This window comes from Diaporthe amygdali (genome assembly GCF_026229845.1).
Source record: "Diaporthe amygdali strain CAA958 chromosome Unknown NODE_9_length_1275696_cov_64_842800, whole genome shotgun sequence".
Taxonomy (NCBI): domain Eukaryota; kingdom Fungi; phylum Ascomycota; class Sordariomycetes; order Diaporthales; family Diaporthaceae; genus Diaporthe; species Diaporthe amygdali.
In genome coordinates, this window is record NW_026517029.1 from 312,550 (window position 1) to 334,770 (window position 22,221).

At 50.5% G+C, this 22,221-nt stretch overlaps 6 protein-coding genes across 6 annotated transcripts; 3 read left to right on the forward strand and 3 right to left on the reverse strand.

Annotated features, from left to right (window-relative positions):
* Positions 1 to 2,671: 2,671 nt before the first annotated feature.
* On the reverse strand, positions 2,672 to 2,977 carry J7T55_012904 (ubiquitin family protein; the record flags this gene model as incomplete). The annotated part of the gene is made up of 2 exons (XM_053141539.1): positions 2,672 to 2,710; positions 2,771 to 2,977. 2 exons carry the CDS (start codon positions 2,975 to 2,977, stop codon positions 2,672 to 2,674), a joined length of 246 nt encoding a protein of 81 aa, XP_052995251.1.
* An 814-nt stretch (positions 2,978 to 3,791) lies between these two features.
* J7T55_012905 (uncharacterized protein) lies at positions 3,792 to 6,720 on the forward strand (the record flags this gene model as incomplete). Its single annotated transcript, XM_053141540.1, has 6 exons — positions 3,792 to 3,924; positions 4,061 to 4,140; positions 4,305 to 5,473; positions 5,572 to 5,672; positions 5,724 to 5,981; positions 6,044 to 6,720. The coding sequence occupies 6 exons, from the start codon at positions 3,792 to 3,794 to the stop codon at positions 6,718 to 6,720; spliced, it is 2,418 nt and encodes an 805-aa protein (XP_052995252.1).
* Positions 6,721 to 7,398: 678 nt separating this feature from the next.
* Positions 7,399 to 9,210, reverse strand: J7T55_012906 (uncharacterized protein; the record flags this gene model as incomplete). The annotated part of the gene is made up of 1 exon (XM_053141541.1): positions 7,399 to 9,210. One exon carries the CDS (start codon positions 9,208 to 9,210, stop codon positions 7,399 to 7,401), a length of 1,812 nt encoding a protein of 603 aa, XP_052995253.1.
* Positions 9,211 to 13,540: 4,330 nt separating this feature from the next.
* On the forward strand, positions 13,541 to 16,524 carry J7T55_012907 (lpha beta hydrolase; the record flags this gene model as incomplete). Its single annotated transcript, XM_053141542.1, has 9 exons — positions 13,541 to 13,692; positions 13,750 to 14,451; positions 14,546 to 14,621; positions 14,799 to 15,017; positions 15,095 to 15,224; positions 15,295 to 15,368; positions 15,433 to 15,783; positions 15,847 to 15,909; positions 15,991 to 16,524. The coding sequence occupies 9 exons, from the start codon at positions 13,541 to 13,543 to the stop codon at positions 16,522 to 16,524; spliced, it is 2,301 nt and encodes a 766-aa protein (XP_052995254.1).
* Positions 16,525 to 17,097: 573 nt separating this feature from the next.
* Positions 17,098 to 18,291, reverse strand: J7T55_012908 (uncharacterized protein; the record flags this gene model as incomplete). Its single annotated transcript, XM_053141544.1, has 5 exons — positions 17,098 to 17,351; positions 17,496 to 17,815; positions 17,925 to 18,004; positions 18,060 to 18,151; positions 18,228 to 18,291. The coding sequence occupies 5 exons, from the start codon at positions 18,289 to 18,291 to the stop codon at positions 17,098 to 17,100; spliced, it is 810 nt and encodes a 269-aa protein (XP_052995255.1).
* An 815-nt stretch (positions 18,292 to 19,106) lies between these two features.
* On the forward strand, positions 19,107 to 20,811 carry J7T55_012909 (vacuolar protein sorting-associated protein 62; the record flags this gene model as incomplete). Its single annotated transcript, XM_053141545.1, has 6 exons — positions 19,107 to 19,200; positions 19,266 to 19,352; positions 19,426 to 19,867; positions 19,935 to 20,052; positions 20,114 to 20,163; positions 20,223 to 20,811. The coding sequence occupies 6 exons, from the start codon at positions 19,107 to 19,109 to the stop codon at positions 20,809 to 20,811; spliced, it is 1,380 nt and encodes a 459-aa protein (XP_052995256.1).
* Positions 20,812 to 22,221: the final 1,410 nt, after the last annotated feature.

The following is a 22,221-nucleotide window of genomic DNA, read 5'->3' on the forward strand; positions in this document are numbered from 1 at the left end:
CCGACCAACTCCAAATATCTTTCGGAAATCCGCCGGTCGGAACTTTCGTGGCCGTCGACGAAGAGCCTCTTATCAGACGTCATTCGAACATAGTGCTGTTTGTTGAACTCAACGACTGCTCTTCCAATTAGTCGACTACCACGGTTCCACAACCATCGACTGGAGCTGAGGAGCTGGGATGCTGTGACTTTTTATAAGTAAAGTAGCTGGAAGATCATCATCCTGCCCTATCATGGGAAGGACCATTGCCTGGCCTCAGAATTTGCCAATGCACAGCTTTGGGAATTGAGCAGACTTTCGTAATTGACTTATGTGTATACCATTTGTCTCAACCTGCTAGATGTAAGAGAAAGTGGTGCAGGTGTATTCAGGATATCGCGAAAAGGCTTTTCTCTAATTTACTTCATGTCCCCCCTGACGCTTCGCTGATTCGTTGCTGGAGAGTTTCCAGGTAGTCGAATCTCGAGCCTGAGAGACTTCGAGCCCAAAAGAGCTCTTAGATGCATTGATAGCCTCATGAATAGGCTCGTCAGTGCAACGAAAAGAATAAGCTGTAATTTTCATGATATTTGCTTGTTTGAGAGGAGAGCTTCCCGTACCTTCAAAGCAACAATACATATGCAACTCGATCTTTAGTCCAATGGTCCGAATTGGAGCTATAGGCTCTAAATCGGATAGAATGTTCCTGACCCTATACAGAAGGTGGTAAGGCTAGGAACAACTGAGTATTTGAAAAGAAAGCAAGCAAGCATGAATGCTAGAAATAGATATTACTCCCGATCTTTACACCCGTGACCCCTCAGAAGTTTTGAGAATTGAGGAAGGGCTGAGGATGCGGGAAGCTCCTGCCTAGCCCTTCATACGTACTCTCTGGATGAGGCGTAGTTCCGGAAGGAGGTTCCAGATACAAAGGATAGATGACGACTTTTAACATGTAAAGTGAAGCACAGAGAAGTCCAGATACAAAGATCAGAATTCCTCAGCTCGAAATATGAACAAAACAATTTCTGCTACAACTAGACAAGCCAAAGGGACTTATCCCGTAGAAAGGTGTCCTTGTGGCAAGGCGTGGCGCAGAACTGAGTTGTGTACCTCCTTGATGAGTGAGCTCGGTGTTCCAAACTTAATTCAGTCATGGTTATTGAGATTGGGTAGGATGTAGCACAATTTCTCGTGATGTGCTTGGATGCACATCTGTGCCGCGATAGCATCTGCCTATGCATTGCCTGGAAGAAATGCCTTGCTTCTCGACGGTGAGCATTCCTGTTGACCACGTTCCTGGCTACCTTGACGTCTGATCGGGGCCAAGAACCTCGTTCCATCTTTTTCTCTCCTATTTGCGCGAAGTGCTGCTGCATCAAAACCAAGTTCGTGTTGTACTTTTCTTGACCGTTTGTCCCTTGGCTTCGGCGCTCAGGAAGTGTCGGAAGATGTAGATTGTATCACTCAGCGTGCCTCGATGAGGTGTCTGGTTTTCATGCCCAGTTCCTGTGGCGTTTCGTTGGGGTGGATTCTATTGCCCTGAAATGAAAATGGGAGGAATCAAGGTAAACCTCAAAGCCCGTGGCTACGGCAGTCATGAGATCCACAGCCTTGCTTGGTGTCTAATTTAGTATGTAGCCTTGCGATCGGTAGGTACTGCTTCGATCAGTAGATACTGCACGCCAGACAGCTCCAAAAGCAACTATCAAGGTCTCTTACTGGAAGGTTGGTGATGCACTTACCATGGATAAACTGTAGCCTCATTGGCTTGTCAAGCGGCAAAGCATCACAAAGTGGAGCCATTGGGGAGCGACTGTCTTGTGTGGACGGACCGTTAATGGGGCCTGGGCTGGAACGCCATCGTCTCGGATGTTAACAGGCTCCTCAGCAGGAATATAAAGAAACATTTTGATGGGAACGATCGCACTTCTCCGCAGTTCTCTGCACTTCCAAAAAAGAAAAGCCCCCTGATTCCTTTCAACTTCGCCAGCAAACCACTCTGGGAGGAGGTGAAAAGCGATGCTGTCAACGTCGGCGCCATCAAGGTTGTGAAACTTGATGCGTGCCACCCAAGCAGGCCTGCGCAGTTGGGAGGCTTGGGAACGAGATGTCGATGGACAAGAACGATGATGACCGACGTTCTAAGACTATATTGCCAGTCACACTGGAAACGTGATACGATGAAAAGATTCAGGGATGGCTAGGTGCCTCGTGGGGTTGTAATACGTGGGCGATCAAGGGCAGGGGAGTGCTCTGCACATCTGGTCAATTGATGATCATGGAGAAAGGAAGTGCCTCGTCACGCTTTGCGAATGCGGTTGACCAAGGTGCAAACATTCAGGATGCTCCGCTCCAGGATGGGAGTCGGTGGTTTGAAATGGCTTGAATTTCTTGGCTGTTTGTGACAGCACAGGTTTGGGGTGACCAATTGTCAAATCTTCATGCAATCTCCCACAGCTTCCAAACCGACCTCACGAGACCCTAGTCAGCAACATCGCACCTGAGGAACCTAGGAAAGTCTTCAACGGCCACTGCGTGATAAGAAATCAAACATCGAACGCCAGCCCTGGGATATCACCACTCATAAACAAGACACAAGATGCAAAGACGTGTTCACCAATGTCCCGAACATATACCCAAATGCAAATTCCTCAAATTGGCCCCTTGAACACACCAGAATGTTGAGCCATTACGTTCTGTATTGCGGGAAGCCAGGAAAGGTGGCCGCCTGTCAGCCGATCCGTCAGTTTGATTGTGGATGGCTCCAAGACTGCCAGGGCAGACTTACGTAGCCTTGTTTTGCCAGAAATTCCTCAGCTTGTTTTTGCCGCATGGCCTCCCGAGCCTTGCGCTTCTCTTCTGCGAGGTCGACAGACTCGGTCAAGGGCGCTGATGACTCGGTGGAGCCGCGGGGATCCTGTAGCCTTGCGTAGTCGGCAGCATTGCCGGACTTGGGACGGGAGCCCTTGGAGAAAATGTTGAGCTTGGAAGGCATCTCGCTATTTGGTTCGATGAGATTCGGGAGTCGTTCACGAGGCACGTAGCTTGTAAGTTATGTTCGAGATCGGGGATAAAGTGTGTAAGAGCAGTATGTTGTATTGTGTGGCATTTGTGAATGCCTTAGATGCCTGAAGGCTGGACGGAGGAAGCAAACTCTTATACACGGTCCTTGCATGCACGGCCTCGTCACGCTGTCCTTGGCACACATTCATATTATTTCTGCCTGGTTGCCGGTGAGTCGAACGGAGGGCGCAGTCAAGGTCACATAGGCCCCGCCGGCCAGCCGAATCTGTGTCGGTGTGTTGCTCATTGGATCTCCAGCTCCTAGTTCTGGGTGCTATGTTTGTCCGTCTTACTTCACCCGCCCTAACCCCGATATAATTAGATCGGAATTCACGCAACGCCATACGCGTCTAAGTCAGCCGGCGTTGGAAGTGCCTGACTCATCTGCTTCGGAGCTTAGGTACCAAGCTTGTTGTGTTTTGTCAGAGGCACAGAAGCGGGCTCAGCAATGACAAAGAATCCTGCGAGCCCGGAGTGGTTAGCGCACGCGCTGGCCAGGCTTTTCGGAGTACTTCGATAGCGAACTCCGAGTTCCGAGCCATCCAATCTCCTTCACATCATCATCCTGTCGCTACTCCCACAGGCTCGCGTAACAACAATCACTACGTATCCCCCTTCTAAGCGACTTTCTGGGCTCCTTGGTAGACAAACTGAACAACGCACCGTGGTCTGAGACTTTGGCCTTGAATCCGTCACTGCTTCTTCTGTGTCCTGTATCCGATACATGTGCACGTGTACCCACCACGATGTCTCGGACTACCAATGCCGGCGTTCAGAGCATATCCTCTGCTCGCAACTCCAGCCTGACCGAGAAGTATAGACGTAATGGGAAACTGCAGTCTTGTGAGCCATGCCGCAAGAGCAAGCTCAGATGTGATCGTGAGTTCCGACCCTCCGATCCGACAGAGGTCTCCACTTTGCCCGAAGGCATTGTTCAAAGCCATCTTGATGAAACGACGAGAATCACCTTCAACACACCATCTTCAGAGCAGCTGTGACTGACAATCGTGACAAGATGTGGTTCCGGCTTGTGGGCGGTGTGTCAAGCGTCAGCGAACCGACCTTTGCTTCTATCACCCCAACCCACTCACGCAGGTTAGATGCCCATTTTCCTCCTCAATATCCCCTGCAATTTAATAAACCTCTTTTCGCCCCTTCAAAGGAGTGTCATAAGCCTGCTGTGTATGATCGCAAAAGCGTTCGTAACTCTGCTTCCCGTTTGGCGTGTCCTAGCAGACGCCTCGTTCTGACCATGCCAGCAGCAACGATCTCGGACACCTCCCAAGGCGATCCCGACTCCTTCTTCCTCAGCTTCCCAGGCCAGTCCTCATGTTGTCGCGCAGTCTATCGAGTCATGCTCGACATCTCCTGAGATCTCGGGGTCCTGGGCTCCAGATACCCTAGCCGTCTTCAATTCCGATACCTCAACCACTCCAGCTCCCGGCCATGCCGTCTGCCAGCCCTTCCACAGGGCAGCCTCTGCGCCCCTGCTGGATTATCAACGGGCTCCAGAGGTGCGGAAAAATGCCGGTTTCCTCGGGCCAAACTCTTATTCCAACATCCTATCTGAAGGGTTATGCATCCTGGAGCCTGTTTCCACAGACTTGGATGCGACTATTAGTACACAGCAACAGAGAATCCATATCAGTAATGAAAGGATAACTCAGGGATGCAAGGTTCTTGCATTCTTCAGACGTAGGCCTATGATCCACCGATTCATCGCAAGATGGTACGAAGTCTGTGAGGGCACACAAGGCATTGTTATCGAGGCCATCATGAAAGAGTGGCTCAAAAAGCTCTGGCTTAACCATGGAGACACCCTTGCGAGCCAAGAGCCGACCAAGATACGAAAGCTGAGTGAGCTGATCTGGCGCAACACTTTAACGCCATTGGTATTCAATGGGAAGACAACTGCACTGGAATGGGCCCGTCTGGCCACTGGCCCAGGGCTTCGTTGGGAAACCTTGGGACTCATTGCCGTGAACATCGGTCTCTGCGCGGTTGAGACATCCGAGTCGGACCAACTGTTCGTGGAGGGTGAAGTGACGCGGTTGTGTCTGATTAACCTCATGAAAGAAATTTCGGAGGACTGTCTGAGCTTTTGCCGGTATTGCGAAGTGCTCGATGATTTATTTATCTGGCTCTTGTCCGAGGATTCGGGTCTCGTGGGTGCAGTCAAGGGAGACCGAGATTACTCAACCTACAGGGCAACAGGCGAAGCGCACAGTGCCGTTATCGCCATGGGCCTTCATCAAGGCATCAAATCAGACGAAAAAGTACCATTCTTTCTCGCGGAGATGCGCAAGCGCGCCTTCATCTGTGCTTACTACCAGGAGATCAGTGTCGCCTCATTCCTCGGTCGCCCGCCACGGTTGTCGTATCGGTACTGTACCCTTGACCCACCTCTCGACTTGACAGAGAAACAACTGTGAGTTTCATTCTTAGGTTGACTCAAGATTCATTTATCAAGCCGTAGGCTACCACGGCAGAGGCGAAAAAGAGTTGCTAATCAGAGACGATGGACAGCCTGCAGACGGGCCCTGAGCTCGAAGCTACACTTGCATCTCTCGATAAAGATGGGTACAACACAGCCGGCAACTTGCAGCATGCCGGTTGGACTCGTTCCTGTACGCTCTTCTCCACTCGAGGCTCGTTTTCCACCCACTAACATACTGTAGACGCCAACTGCGCCATGCGCCGCGAAGATGTGATTGATCTTGCCATAGGCCACTACACACGCGACGAGATCCTCGCTCGCGCTAAAATAATACAGGAAAAGCATGATGCACACTGGTCCTCGCTTCCGCCTTACCTGGCCAAGCCCTCCATAGAGCCCTTTGACTTCACTGACGCCGCCGCCGCCAAACCCCTCCACGCTTTGCAAATCATCGTGTTGCGCAACGGGCGGCGGTCTAACGAGCTCCTTTTGCAGAGAGGTTAGCACATACCTCTCTTGAGACCTGACTATGCGGCCATTCCACTGATAGTCCAATCGCAGTTCTCATTCGGAAAACGGGGGCCACCCCTGAAAAGTTGATAGCAACCGCGCTCGACATCTTCAAGGATATCCTACAAATTACACACCGGCACGACATCGCGACGATTTTCAAGACGAGCTTCAGCTTCATACTAAGCTCCCACGGGCTGCGGAGCGCGGCGATCGTGGCGATCGAGTTGCTGAAACAAGAGATGCTACCCCAGTACCCAGAGGAGCCGCTGCTCCCCCGAAGCCAGACGATCCAGGACCTTGCCATTTTTGCATCCCGCCTGGGGTCGGTGCAGCCGACAGACGGGTGTTACAGTGTGTGCGAGCAGGGCAAGAGGGTGATCACGAAGATCTTGGACAGAATCCTCAGCCCCAGTCCGCCTGTTGCTCCACAGAGGCAGAACAGTGGCAGCGTCTGCAATCACACGCAGGGGCAGGGGCAGTTGCAGCCTCAACAACAGATGCAGGGGATGCTCCCAACGCTGATGGACATGGATGGCACACCGATGAATACACTGGGGTCGATGAATGGAATGGTGATGGGTGTCCCGGATATGGGCTACTCCATGGGGATGACGGATGTAGGTTTCGGCGCAGAAGCACCCATGAGCTTGGGACATGATTCAGATTTCATGAGGTGGCTGGATGCTATGGATTGGGAGAGGATAGACCATTGGGGCAAGATGTGATTTTTGTACACGGGAGTCGTTCAGAACGAACCAAATTCTAGCCTGCGGCAGCAGAAATATCAATATTTGAACCTTCAACGCATTTTTCTGTCAGATGCGATTTCACGGACACTCCTACGAGCAACTCAGAGGTAGCCTTATGTCTTTCGGTGCTCATAGGTCAGGGACGACAAATTCACAAGCACAACAAGGCAGCATAGCTCGAAATTCAACGCAGTCAATTTGTACCTGCTTGAAGCACACTGAGGTGCTTGATTGTCCCGGTAACTTCTTGAACGTAACAAAGGACTGGCCACAAAGGCAATTAAAGCTTCGTCCGGGCTGAGGCGGCTCTTAATCTTCCTCGGTGGCCGGGTGACTGGCAGCACTATGAATGCTGCCAGAGCCATCTTCACAAAACTAGTTTCTTTTCCCTATGCGGGCTTATCCTGCTCGATCCTCATCCGGGGACTTCAAAAAGGGTATCAGGTTGTCAAAGTTGCGGCACTCCGGTCGGATTATTTGGTGAGTGACAAAGGAAAGGAAGGGCGATCGGAGCCATAATTATGTCTTTGGTGTTATCAGGCCGTAGCAGAGCTTGGCGTGACTAAAAAAGGCTCAATATGTGTCAGCCCTGGTATTCAACCGGATAAGGAAACAGAATTCCACTCACAGCCATCATCGGGGAAAATAAGGACACTACCAGTGCCTCGATGCAGGAGAGTCCTCCGGTGCAAAGATATTTCTGTTGTTTCTCTTGGGTGGCGGGCCACCCCAGAAATCTGATCTCCAGCTCATGGTCTCTTGGACTCTCTGCTTCTGTTGAGCCTTGTTAGTTCTGTCCACTGTAGGTCTGGTGATTTGGTGCTTGAAAGATCCTTTGTCTTCTCTTTGGCCAGTGGTCCAGTTGAAGTTATTGGATGGTGGTGGTGCATACCAGGAGTGGTTGTCGCCGGAGCGGTCGGCCTCGTGGGCGAATCCCTGGGCTTCCTCGTAGCCGTCATCCTCCTGAAAGTGGTTGTTAGTCCAAATGTCTCTCTTATGGCCTATAGTTGTCCATCCGGAAGTAGTGCCTCGAATCTTGGCTCTTGGAGATCCATAGGTAACCTGGGCAGGGTCATGAAGAGGACGCAGACCAGCAACTGGTGTAAGGTAACCTCTCATCCGAGGATATTGGAGCCGCTCATAGCTATCGTACTGGGGGTCTGTAGGGCTCCAGGCTCCAACTCCGATGTTTTCATCCTGGTGCCGAGTATTCTGACTAACCTGAGGGTGAATGTTGTAATTTCCATTGGTTGTGTTTCCGTTGGTCAATGGCTCATGGTCGGTCCCGCCGTTGGTCGAGGGGGCGCGGTCTGCCACAACGTCGGTACGGGCATCGGCAGCTATGCGAGAGTATTCTTGGTCAGCATCATGCATTTCATCTGGAGGTAGCGACCATCCTCCTGCATTGCCTCCCCATTTCTCAGTTTCGGCGTTGCTTGGAGAACGCGAAATTCTCCTCGCGTAGCCCAGAACATCATCGGCACGGGACGTGAGGTTTCTACCTTCACCATGGTCCGATAACCATCCCTCAGGGGAAGGATTTCCATTCCAGCCCCATTGATCTCCAATTCTACCCCGGTCTGGGCCCGTAGGCATTGGGTATCCATGGCTTTCCAGCGATGCTCCAAGGAAGTCTCGAGGAGTGGAAACCGCATGCCACTTGTGGTTGGCACGGTTGGGATGATAGTGTGTAGTTTTCTTACCCTGCCCTTCATCTTCAGCACCACCAGCGAGGTGCTGAGCGTTGGTGGTGTTTGGGTCTACTCCCGGAACGTGGGTCTCTGTTCCGGCGTACCAGCCGGCGTCGGTGGGCGCAGGGGGCGGATTCTGGTTCTGGTGAAATCCCGGCTTGTGGTCAGCGGTCTTTTCCTCTTCCTCGTCCGGGTAGAAGTTTGATTGTCCAACAGTCTGTCCGATCGCCTCCTTGCAATCCCTGATGTTGGGTACAAGCTTCATCGAGCGTCGAAATCGTTCAGACGCGCCACCCCAGCCGCTTGTGAAGGCGTCTCCGCCAGTCCGCTCAAGCTCGAGGCTCAGAGTCGAGTTCTTATGTATGCGCGAGGAGAATTTTGGCCTGTTTGTGCTCACCTCATCATTCAATCCCTCGTCGTCCGCGGCGAGAGGGTTTCCAAGACCGTCTGTGCGACGGATCTGTTTGCGAAATCGACCATTAGAATTCGATTGATTGGGTAGAGGTAGGATGTACTCCTTGTTTAAGGGATGAACTACGTTGACGAAAAGCTCAGCACCATCGTGGACGACACCATAGGCAGTTGGGTCCACCTGGACCCATTGGTTATGTAAATCACCGTTGGCAAGCAACGGCTGAAACAGAACAACGAGGTTCTGGACTGACGCGATCATTGGGTATTGGGATCTGGTATCTCTAAGTAGGTCCTGGTATGTTTGAGGGCGTGCTATCATGACCGTGCGATCGCCGAAGGTAATGAAAATAGTCGAAGCCATGTTGCTTGGAGTGTGGATTGATTGTTGTAGATTGTGTTGTGGACTTGAGACGCGTGCTGCTCAACGCGACGTGAACGATAGAACAGAACAAAAGCGCAAGGCTTGCCAAGAGATAGTCAGATCTTGAGGTTTTGAAAAAAGGTAGGGGTAGATGAGAAGATCTGGGTGATGAAGCCTAGGATCAAAACCAAATGGAAGCGCAGGTTCGTTTCGAGGTCTTGCAAAAGATTGGCACCAGTGTGGATGGTCAAGGCTGCAACTGAAGGGGTGGCGCAAAAGCTAGCGCCCACGGACGAAGGCTCGCTGTGGACAGCTGATAGAACTGAAGCAATTCCCCTGGCAGTGACTGCCATAGAACCTAGCGCTCTCTCTCTCTCTTGAGGTCCTGGCTTGGAAGTGGGTCTTCGCTGTGTACTCAGTAGAGTCACCCGTATTTCTGCTGTCCCACACAAGAAAGCCTTCCTCAAAGCTGAAATTGCCTGGTAACTATTTTCCTTTGGTGGATAGAGAATGGACGGGAAGTTGCTCGATAGGCAATCCCGCTATGTCCTCGATGAAGAGAAGATAGACAGCAGGCACCGAATGCCGTGGACAGTAGCTTGCAGGCTCTTAGTAGTGTTCAACGCAAAATCCCCTATTTGGTCTGAGTCGCACAATACTCAATATGGTATTGTTGCTCCAGAGAGACAGAAAAGTCCTGCACACCTTGAGGCTCAAAATCTTGTGTTCTGTGTGAGATTAGTTCTCTGGAGTCCTGATATTGTAGACTCTGTTCATCACCCCGCTTCAGGTTCTCTTGTATATGCTCCCTTGTCAACGTGGACTAAAAGCACAGAGCCTAGTGAGAGGAATTGGAAGGTCTCCAGAATAGATTTTGTAACAGAAAACCACCAAGATGTCTTCTTTGGCATCCCAGATTGTTGAAAAACCAGACCAATCAGAGCTTCAGTGTCCTTATGGCTATGTGGATATGAAAAACCTATCCAGTTCAGGACTTGGATGAATAATTCCGGGTTGGTGAATAGAAACTTCAAATATTTCTAAAGCTCTACAGAGTGAACTTGAGTAAGGCACAAGTTTTCACAGCTGGTTTGAGTAAGGAGAAGTTTGAAGAACTAGTCAAGTCAGCATTGTACATCAATGTTAACGAATATGAATACGTGTCAGGACTTCTTGAGAAGCTAACTGAGCAGGGAGACTCACAACTCTGTGGGAAGGAATCAGATAATGGGTTGTGAAATTGAACGGGTCAGATCAAAGCTCGCCCATCGAGTAATGAAGATAAGCAACAATTGAAGTCACTTGATCAAAGCCTCAACATATATTTGTTGTCTCCGACTGTAAGGACAGAACCACGGGATTAGGCTATTGATCCGGACCCAGAGGAATGGTGAATCCCTGGTTCAGACAAACACGCGTCAACGTTTTCACAATCTTCCCCTCGATTGTGAAATTCCAGCCATGAGTTTCCTCGTCAGACACCGCTGGTAAAGCTTCAATAAAAGATAGTAGGGCTCTTGATGCTGTGACACCACTGTTGCTTGATGCCTTCGTTGAAAGCTCCGAGGCCCTGGCTGAAGCAAACGGATGATGTTGTTGATGAAGACGGTTTGCACACGGCTTTTGCACAGCCCCCTGAAACAAGACTGGGAAAGTCTTGCACAGCAATGTGTTGGTGATGCCAGTGAATTCTGAACAATTGTTGCGGTGTTGAGTTTGCAACAGATGACTGGCGATATGTGATAGTCCGGAAATCAGTACCCAGATGAAGCCACAAGGTTAACTCGACTAATTGACCTCTGTCTCGTACAGTCAGGGTAGAGAATAAAAGCCTTCCCCTGAGGCGTGTTTCCATTAAGAACGAACCAAATTTCGAGGGTGGCAAACGGGTAGTTGAGAACCCTCAGGCCTGACCACTGAGACGAGATAATGACGGGAGATATGATGTCGAGAATCTCGATATCAAAATTTCTTTACCATCACGATGCGGGAAGACAGCATCAAGTCGTGCTTTGAGGATGAATTTCGCTTTGTGTCGGGGTAAGCCACTTGTTGATATGGCAGCAGTGGACCAGATCCAGGTGCTGAGAGTTTTTGAAGTGATGGCCAGGTTTGAAGGGTAAGAGGCGGAAGTGGTGAGAATAGTCCAAGTTGCGAGTGAAGCTGAAGCGGTGGGCTAGGTCCAAGTGGCGTGAAAGGTGGAAGTGGCTCGACGATGAGCCCCGTGGAGATAGGTGCAGGAAAAAGCCGACAGACAGGTGGCAGCTGTCAGGTTGGTGGAACTGACAAATAGTTGGACTTAAGAGGCTAAGTGGAAGATTCAAGGTGGATGGATGTTTCGAGATGAGTGAGAGTGGCCCGAGACTGAGTCCGGGAGGATTTGTATGGGTAGACGAAGGGAGCCAGGTGGGAGGGGGCACTGGCTAAACAGCTGGAGGTAATGGAGCGGGTTTAGATTAGTACAGCAAGCCACCAGACAGATGGAAGCTGTCAAATCTTTCGGACTGGCTGAGTAGACGGGGGCGCTGAGCTACGTTGAAGACTGTTGAGATGGTGGTTGTTAGGTAGACAAGTACTGTCAGTGTTGTCGGATATGTAGGAGTGATCAAGCAGCTGTAGGTGATGAGCCAGATAGAATGTTATCAGGGCAAAAGTTGTCAGATGGACGAGTGTTGTCGGATGTGCAGAAGTAAGCAAACGGTTAGAAGTGATGAGCTGGGTGGAAGTTGTCAAATGCCCGGGCAGGTAGAATTCGTCAAATAGATGGTTGTTGCCAAATATGTGGTTGTAGTCAGACAGGTTTGGAAGTCGTGGTGTGGAAGTTGACAGACAGGGGGAAGTCGTCAGATGAAGGCATCCGATGAGATAATTGGAGGTCGCCCGGGAAGTTTCAGTGATGAGGTGGGAAGAAGTACTTAGCCAGACCAAAGGTGTGAGCTGGAGGTGGCTAGCTGAATGGAAGAGAGGACAGGGCAAGGGGAACAAACGGGCGAAGAGGGTGAGCAGGCCCAAGACGAGGTAGGTGGAAGCTATTCAAGTACGCAGCGCATGTATTAGGTCAGAGTGGTAGTTAAAGGTTTCTGGCAAGAGCTTGCATTCACGTTGGTGTCTAGCGTTTCCAGAAGGACATGAGAGGTAATCTCAGTGCCTTAAGTGTTGCTACATACAAAGAGATCCCCTCTCATGAAAGAGAGGAATAAGGCTGATACCTTGAGTCTACATAATCCAACAGTGGTCAGGAGAGTTCCTACGTGGGACATGGAGCACAGCGAAGGTAGATACAAGGAGACACAGAGACAAATGTGAGAACAGAAGGAAGGGGGAGTTATAAATTAGCACTGCTGGTCCTAAGCTAAATTATTCATGGATGATGACTCTTTACTGTTCTGGGTTATGATCGACTCAACAACGAAAGTATGGTATTATGCACCAAAATTAGGATGGATGGACAACTACAATAAGTCTTCCATATTAACCATGACTTCACTCATTGAACAGTCAGCTGGATGATAGCAGCTGAAAGGGCTGAAAGGGGTTTGAGAATACCATGCGAGGCTGTTTCCCAGATATCAACATGCCCTGGTATGTGTCTCTGACCCATGCCGCCCGAGTCCATATTATCATGCTCATAAATTGACCTGGACTTCATGATCCTGGTAGTTTGTGAATCTCTTCTTCTGAGGAATACATATTGACCGCGAGACAGAGACAGGGAGAAGCATCTTGCAGTGTTAGACATAAATATCTGTAAAGCAAGGATGCCATTCACCATTCTCGACACTTGCCTGTATGTTTCAAATCTGTAACGAAATCTGCCTTGCCTCATTGTTGACTTTGCGTTTCTCAATTCTCCCGAAATGAGACTGATGCTTCGTTCCAACGTTCTGGCTGGTACGCACCTGTTAACTTGAGGCCATCCCCAATCACGGGCGAACCCAGCTTTGAGTGTTGTGGTTGATTGATAATATGAGACACGACTTCATCAATTAATCATGCGGCTGACAGAGCGATTGGATATTAGGAAGGCATTTCCTTCACTGTTAGCGAGAGGGTTGGTAGTCGGGCTCAATACCCGGTGTGATCATTGAGCCTCCGAGCCCCTGAATCAGTCGAATCGGAGCCGAATTCGGCCGAATGCTACAACATCCACCGTTGTACTCCGAAAGGGCGCGCTCCTCCGCTCGATGGATGACATCAGATTATATCTAAGCTTTCCAAGTCGACAGCACAACCTCAGGTCGTAGTCGGCTATCATTTTCTGATGCTTTGCCCATAAAATAGAGTCTTTTATGTTGCACATCGCCTGAGACAAAATAAACCAAAACAAGAAATGCCTGCCGAGTCGAGGAACTTCTATCCCAACCTCCAGAGGCAGGTCACTGCCACGGCGAGCGGTTCGAATGTGGTGAGCTATAGCTCAGAGCTCGGTAAGGACAAGCCTATCTTGACCCTAATTCACGGATATCCGCAATCCTCTTTCATGTAAGTAACGCGACCAAGAATGAGCAATTTTTACATGCTGATCGGACCCGCATGCAGCTGGCGTAATGTGATCCCAAAGCTCAGCAAAGAGGTCTCCTTCTTTGTGCCGGAGCTTCCGGGTTACGGTATCAGCAGCCCAGCGAGGAGCAGCGCCCCGAGAGACATTGGCGGTGCACTCCTCGAGGCTCTCCAATCTGTTTTCAAGCTCTCCGGGTCGTCACCTCGGCGCCTCATACTCGGGGGACATGACCGCGGCGCGCGCATCTGTCATCGCTTGGCCGTGTCCAAAGCCGACTTCCCATTCGTCAAAGTCATCGGTGTGGTTCTGCTGGACATCGTCCCTACCAAAGTGCAGTGGGACAATTTCTCGAACCCGGCCGTTGCAACAGGCTACTTCCATTGGCCACTGCTGGCCAACGTCGAGGTAGCTGTTCAGATGATCAAGGCGTATGGGGGAGCGCAGTGGTGCCGAAACGCGCACATGAGGCTGGCAGGCAGCAAGGAAGGGCTGGCTAGGATCCAGTCGGACAATGCCATCGAGATCCACGCTGAGCTGTTTGATGAAGAGGAGACGTTGCGGCACACCTGCGAGGATTATGCGGCCGGAGCTGCGCCCGAGTATAAAAAGCAGGAGGATGACCAGAAGGCAGGCATAAAGATTAATGTTCCGACTTTGGTGATGTTCTCCCAGCAAAACCTCGGTGCGAAGATGAACGTCGCAGGTATTTGGAAGAACGACTGGATCGAGGCTGGCGTGTGGTATGATTCGGTGGCGGTTGGGGATGGGGTTGGGCATTATTTACCTGAAGAAGGTCACGATGTTGTCTCAGAGAAAGTACTCCAATTTTTGAAGGAGCATAGCTGAGGGATGGATGTTTCAAAATGGGATGATGCTAGAATATCAGCCAGGTCTGTATCAGGTCGAAAAGGTGACATGCATCTGGCTTAGTTAATTTGACCGAGCTCAAGAGAAGCCTGTTTGGGTGAGAGGTCCCTTAGGTGGTGAGGATTCGGAACAGACATATCTAGCATTTGATACGTAGACGTAACTCATTGTCTCAGAACAGACAACCAAACGTGTTATGCTTTGCCCTAACAAGCGTTAGGATTCTGGTTCCGAGAGGGGAGAGCAGAAAGGGTTGACGTCACTGGTGTCAGCCGTCATCGCTGCCTGGATGCATGTGCACTCAATGCTCGGGGACTCAACAACTCTTCCTGGCGAGAATGAAAGAAATGGACTGCGTGGCGTAATACAAATCAAAATGAGCAAACCGATTCGATCAGTTGATGTCAAAGGAAGGTACTTCTGGGTGGACGGCAAACGAGTAGGTGCCCCTTCCCCCGGCGCCCGATCAGGAGTTGCTCTGCATGGATCCATGTTGACCTTAACTGCGGGTTGAAGCTCCTGGTCAAAGGAGTTGTGTACCAGGACCGCAGCAGATTAAGCGACCCGCTCTCCGACGACGGAATCGTGGACTTGCGAAGGGATTTGGAAGTGTTCGAGGAGCTGGGACTCAACACACTCTTTGTTTGTCAGTATCGACTGGGTCGAGAGCAAGCCAGCATTCTTGAAACTGGAGCAAAGACGCTGACTTTAGGCAGACCAGGTTGATCATACGAAGAACCATGATGCAGCAATGAAACTTCTTGAGGACTCCGGCATCTATGTCTTGGTTGTAAGGCAGGCCTGAAGAAGGCTCGCGTCTCTGGGACACGAAATGCTAATATCAGTGAGCAAAGTGCCTGTGCACTCCAGAATGTTCCATCAACAGATTGGCACCGCTCGAGTCGTACAATCAAGACTTATTGGGCCACTACTTCTCCACCGTCGATTGCATGGCAACTTATTCAAACACCCTTGGCGTGCTGGTTGCGAACGAAGTCATCAATGACCAGGCCTCAACAGCTGCTGCACCTGTCATCCGGGCAGTCACCCGGGACATAAAAAGATATATGGCTCTAGCTCATGAAGCTTCCGAGCAGCGTATCCTGCCCATTGGCTACAGCGCTGCAGATGTCAGGATGAATACCAGGCCATCTTTTGATTATCTCACTGCTGATTCTGTGGATGAATCTATCGATTTCTTTTGCGTGAGTAGGGACACCACGGTTGACTGAATGTCTGCCGGTGCTGACTTGTACTGATCGTGCCAGTTTAACAACTATTCATGGGCTGGTAGGAACTCATCCATGGAGATTTCCGGATACGATCAACTCGTAAGTGTTCTGAAATTTCTAACCTTCACCTAAAATACAAACCATTTCATGACGGCTGTTGATATCTCTTTTCTTTACCAGGTCAACGAGTTCTCCGACACGCATATTCCCGTCTTTTTCTCCGAGTATGGGTGTAATACCGTCAAGCCCCGCGTGTTCCACGAGACCACAGCTATCTACTCGCCCGAGATGACACATGTATTCTCTGGCGGTTGTGTATACGAGTTCCACCAGGGTCCAAGCAACTATGGCATTATCAAAACATCGCAGCGTCCCGACGGAAGTCATCGACTGGTCAAGACCGATGAGTTCAAGACGCTCAAGAAGAGGCTCCAGGGGTGCACTGAGCAGCCCAGCTCAGTTGAGACGCCGGAAACAGATCAGGCTGTAGCGGCGACGCATGCGTTTCCGGAACTTTCAGACACGTGGAGAGCGTCTCGTGACGTGCCTCCCAGCCCCATCGACTGGGAAGCAGTGTGTTCACAGCTGGATCTGAGGTCGTGGGTCGTACTCCGGGATGACATGCAGAGAGGCGGTACCGTGCCGAGGCAAGCCGATGATTTCAACCTAAGTCTCCAAGTTGCCTTGGACTTGCAAATTGGCAAGAGACGATGAGCCAAAATCATTGTAATTGTCTCAAGACTCTATGAATAACGCTATTCTTGTATAATGGCCCAACGGCCTCCATGCAGCAGCCTCAGGACCGTGTGCAGCTGAAGCCGCTGTCTGGGGTTTTACTACTGGCTTGGTGAATTTGACAGCAATCAATATCTTTAATCCGTGAAACGGGAGGAAGTGCGAGACTTACAACAAGTCATCGAGAAGCGATCCGTGGGACAGGGCGAGGTCGAAGTGGTGAGGCATAGACTATTGTCGAAGGCCGTGACGATGGGGCTGAGCTGTCAGTGTAATTCGAGGACAACGTTGATTGTCTGCTGAAAAAAGCTCGTGGCGGCGGTGACAACGGTCCCTCAGACTCATCTGGATGGCTTTTGCGCATAAGCTGCAGCGTTGGTTTCTTTTGAGCAAATTTTTCCATAGAAACCGGCCGCGGTGCAGCTATCGCTGAACCAGAAAGGATTATTGCCTCATGTGAAGGAAGCTCTGGTAACCATTTGGGAACATGGAAGCTTTCACGAACTAAGACATCCCCAGGACCCAGTTGACCAGAGACTGCATCTGTGTAATTTAGGTTCCCTTGGAGGAAACGGCCCGAACTTGGGTCATCATTCCCTCGTCGGCTCGTATTCTCAACGGCAGGATGGACTTGCTGGATCGAGCACGGCCTGTTGACACTGACTTCGTGAACTGGCACTGAAGCAGGCGGGTTCTGTTTCTTGGCTCTTGAGCCGCGTCTCTTCCTCCCAAAAAGGCCAATTCGATAAATATATTCCGAAAAAAAGGTTTCACCTCCTTGGCGATGGCCTTGGCCGCCACGAGCTCTTGCACGGTGCATCCTTCGCCGCTTCTTCTGAAGCAAAAATAACAAACTACCTCCAATAACAACCAATATCATCACTGGAAAAGCACGTTAAATGACGTTCTATGATCCCAAGAAGACCACGGGCTGTGGAACAATTCCATACCGAGAACCTGGAGGATCAAGGCGGGCGTCATCGGGGTGACTTGGGATTCCAGTCCATCAGCGTCTTCTTGAATATTTCCATTTGCCTTCTTTTGCAATCCTGTGACCTGAGTCCTCTGTGTCGACCCGCTCGCAGTCGAGTCTGTTGCGCTTCCAGCCGGCTGCAAGTTTTGAAGAAAGTCCCTCGATGTTTGTGTTTTCCGTTGAGACAAGTCAGGGGGCGCAAAAGGCGTCATTGCGATACTCGATTCTACCATTCCTAGAGACCTCCTCTCGTCGATCACCATTACCAGAGCGCACGACGAGATCTCAAACCACGGGCTGTTGCTTGTCAGACATCAGATCGGGCGAGCTGGTAAGGTGAGAGGTGATGTGAGAAGACTTCACGTCTTGAATGTCACCCGTGGCCTTACAAACGTATTATTTGAACTTAGAGACCCTTGCTTCTCTTGGAACCTCGATCAAATTCATCTCCGCAGCCTGGGAACGGAATGAAACGGCAACACGTGGCTGTGCGAATCGGATGTGGATCTCGGTAAACATATCTGCCGATCGTCGTGCATACCACAATACCAATACAGATCCTTAACCAGTTGTCGATGCGATGGCAAGGCTCAGCTGCCTTGTCCTTCTTTGGCAAAGCTCCGGCCTGACTGCCTGACAGCACAGGTTTCAGCGTCATGGTCTGCCAAGCCCCATGGGTTGAGCCTATTGCAGACCGTCTCGCGCATACCGAATCCTTGGAACCTGTAAAAGCATGATTGGCCTGATTCGTCGCTGGACGAACCTTGGCTCATGTGTAAGTGGCCAGTTTCGGACGACCCTTGGCTGTTGCAGCTGGCTTGTACAAATCGCAGACGGGCCTTCGGGATCGAAACCTGCTATTGACATGGTCCGTGTGCTTATGTGCAAGAAACGTCTCAAGGTGAGAAGAAATTCAGAACTACCGAAACCGTTGTGCCCCCACGTCAATCCCCTTCCCCAGTTAACAGATTGATTATTCTCACGTCTCTCTCATCAATTGGGAGAAAATAAACTATTCACAGAGAAAAATGGAACACTGTGATATACTGAAGCATTAAAATACCAGACAAAGAGGCGATTTCACCTCGATTAAATATATACCCTGATTTCTAAATTACCGTATTTTCACAGCTTTCAGGAGAATCCCCCTTTTCATGAAAACACTGCGTACGTCCTATGGTCAAGGAATATTGGCGGTATTGAGAAAGAATTATAGATATTGAAAAACAAACTGGGTCCAAGCAAAGGGATTTTCAGGTCACAATATGGATCAAGATCAGGGGTGTGAACTGTACACTTTTACGGTCGCTGAGCGTATTGTATGTTTTAATTCGAAATCCCTTGATTATGGTCGACTTGCAAATAGTTGTGCCTGAAGAGTAAAGATGTCGAAGTAAAACTGCACTGCTGTAACAGACAAAGGCAGAAACAGTGGGCGAGGGGTTGGGTAAGCAGTCCCAAGGCGCTTGCCTGCCGCGACGACCAACACACACTTAATTACCAAGACGCTGCTTTGATCATCCGAGTCTTCTCTTCAGCTTTCACAATCCTTCAATGGCTGCATGTAAATCCGGAGCAGCCCTATTCAATGGCCTCGGAGTTCGAAAAGATCAGGCTGTCTGGGATTTGCAGGTCCGCCGCTGGCACGCAGGGGCCTATTGTCGCCAAGGCCTTACCACCTCGTCATCCCGTCAGATCCGAGCTCTGTTGCTTCCACCGTGGTTGTGGATGCTGCTGTTGAGCACAGGAGCTTCCATGTGCGCTACCTTTCCCCGGGATCAAGCTGCGGCTGCGGCACTATTTACGACGGTACCGGACTATGTAACTCGTTACGGTACGGCTGACCCAACCCATCTCGCCCGGTAACAGCAGACACTCGAACCAAGACCTCAGGCTAATTTGACCAGCACCGCTCGTCTGGCTACACTCGGAGGACCCATTCAGGCCATCGGACCTATTCCAGCATGTGCGCCATACCACGCCCATGGTAGATGGCGAGCCTTTAGACGGGCTGCCGGAGCTCGACCTGGACAACCTAGCTTTGCTGAACGACAGGGGACCCGACGGCAGTCCGGTCGCGCTGACGGCTGCCAGTGGTGAGGTTACACATCTGCCCGCTTGGCTTCTAGGGGAGACGCCGGATGAGACTGGAACGCTCCACAATGCGACAGCCTGCGTTGTGATTCTAGTTGAGTTCGAGGGGGAGTCTGGCGACCTGGGGGCATTTTACTTCTACTTCTACTCCTACAACCGCGGCGCCAATATCACCCAGGTGCTGGAGCCGATAAAAGGCATGCTAGAGGGGGATGTCGAGCCCGGAATGCATTTTGGAGACCATGTCGGGGATTGGTAAGTGCAACTACTTTCATCCTGCTTAGGTACCGGCTATTTAGGCTTACAGATGGTTCATATCAAGGGAGCATAATATGATTCGGTTCCGGGACGGGAAACCTACTGGGATCTATTTCAGTCAACACTCTGGCGGCGCTGCTTATGAATGGGACGACACGGCCCTGACCGTGGAACACGAGCGAGTGAGCCTGTTGCAACACATCCAACCGACTGTATGCATGCTGAATCTGAAAATTCATCTAGCCCATTGTCTACAGCGCATATGGTTCTCACGCGAATTATGCATCCCCTGGGTAGGTCGACTAAGATACCTCGTCCCTTGATATGACCCAACTAATATCCGCCACTCCAGAGACCACGTCCACGATGCGGTGATAAAGGATCACTGTGACCGAGGCCTGCGATGGGATCCGGTGTCCTCGGCATACTTCTATAGCTTTAGACCCCTTACTTCCGAGCTGACCCGTATTTTTCCACCTGGGTCACCCCAAGAACCCAACTTCACGTCAGCAATCTACTTTTCCGGGCTTTGGGGCGACGCGCAGTATCCGGATAGTGACCCTCGCCAGGAGACCGTTCCCCGCTTCGGCCTGAAACGCTACGTCTCTGGCCCTTCAGGCCCAATAACGAAGCAGCTTGTGAGGAAGGGCCTGTCTCCCGACCATCGGGAGCCGAAGACTTGGGTGCAGTGGGGCGTCAGCCTCTTCATGTCTCTCTATCCATGCTGTCTGCGTGGGTGGAGAGTCTGGGCTTCGGGCATGATACTTATTTGCGTGTTGGTTTTGATAGTCTTCGGCATCATTTACGCCGTGAGGCGGTACGGGGCAAGGAAAGAGGGCTACCAAAAAGTCGACACTGGTGCGGATATACCGCTGAACAACCTGGACTACAGGGACGACACCATTGTACACGGTCACCGTTCCCAGGGCGACCAACAGTAATGTGTATGGGAAGCGCGCACCTTGCACTTCGTAGACGCAGCTTGACGCTCTGCGGATGAAGGTGTGGTACCTGCCTGGGTCACCCACGAATTAGAAGCTAGCTGGAGGCAATGGATGTGGGCCGCGTGAAAGTCTCAGAGGATTACCCAGCTAGTGGCATGGCCCGTCAAAGTGGCCAGCAACAGCAGGATAAGGCTGCTGTGGAGGCTCCCACTTGAATGCAACTTAAGCAAAGCACTTGAGCACTACCAAGTCCCGCGTTGTCTGCGATTGGACTGGCATACCGTGAGCTATTTCATTTACCAACATTAGTTTGGGCATTGAAGAAGTGCTGGTGGCGAAAGCTTGTCTTGTCAAGGTGTTGGTGAAAAGATTGTGGGTACATGACTTTGGCTTGGGAGTGAAAGACAAGGTGTGGAGATCACCCACACTTGTGGACAGAATTTGGGCCTGCTTCGTCTCACTGGCCACCCTTCTCCGGTACCCGAAACGGAATTAAGATATTTGTAACAATAATGGGTGAATAGATCAAGTACTTAGAACTAGAGATATATTTTTATTGGCTCTTTCTCGATGAGTTCCAGGACTGTTCTAACAATTTCGGGGTTCAAGGGCTTTAGATTTATGATCTTACAATTACTAGATTGTTAGAAGTAAAGGTTATGCTCAGAGTGGATTGTCAGAGGCTATAGGAGTGAGAATGTGTGTCTGAATAGCGAGCTGCTCATCAAGCTTGCGAGTGTCTGCTTTTGTGTCTTTGTAAGCTCTTCTCTTGCTTTAGTTGCAATGGGGCCGCCTAGTAGGGGAGCCACTCTGCTGGCATCCTCTTACAAACACACATCAATGTTCCTACTCAGCCTTTAACTCATGCAGATGCCATGGAATGAGGGAATCCAATTGTTCGCTGTAAGGATTCATCTTGCTGGATGGGCAGGTAGGAACATTTAACGCAATGGGTTGCAGCCTATCTGGGTCCAATTGCTCTTATCCGTGATCATGGTAAAGCATGTGTAATGGTCGTATAGACTGCTCAAAGCTCAAGCTCAGCAGATCCCCGTTACATTTGCCATTTGTCAGCCCATCATGGGACCAGATTTATGTGCAGTACCCCGCTGATCTTTTTTATGTGGGATCAATTTTCTCGTGAAAAGAGATATGTTGAGGACTTTGTCATTTGCGTGCTTAAGACTACCAGGGGAGGACGACAATGCGTGTCCCTTGGTTTCAAACATGGTACATCCAGATGACAACTTGGTCTAGACGACCTCGCTCAGAGCGTTTATGTACAAAAAAAAAAGACCAAGGTCTGATCGTCTGATAGTTACTGCTGATTCCAATTCGAAAGCTTCATATCTGTAGTTGAACGTGTGAACGGGACCGTAAACGCTGCGACGAACCCTGTTAATTGTA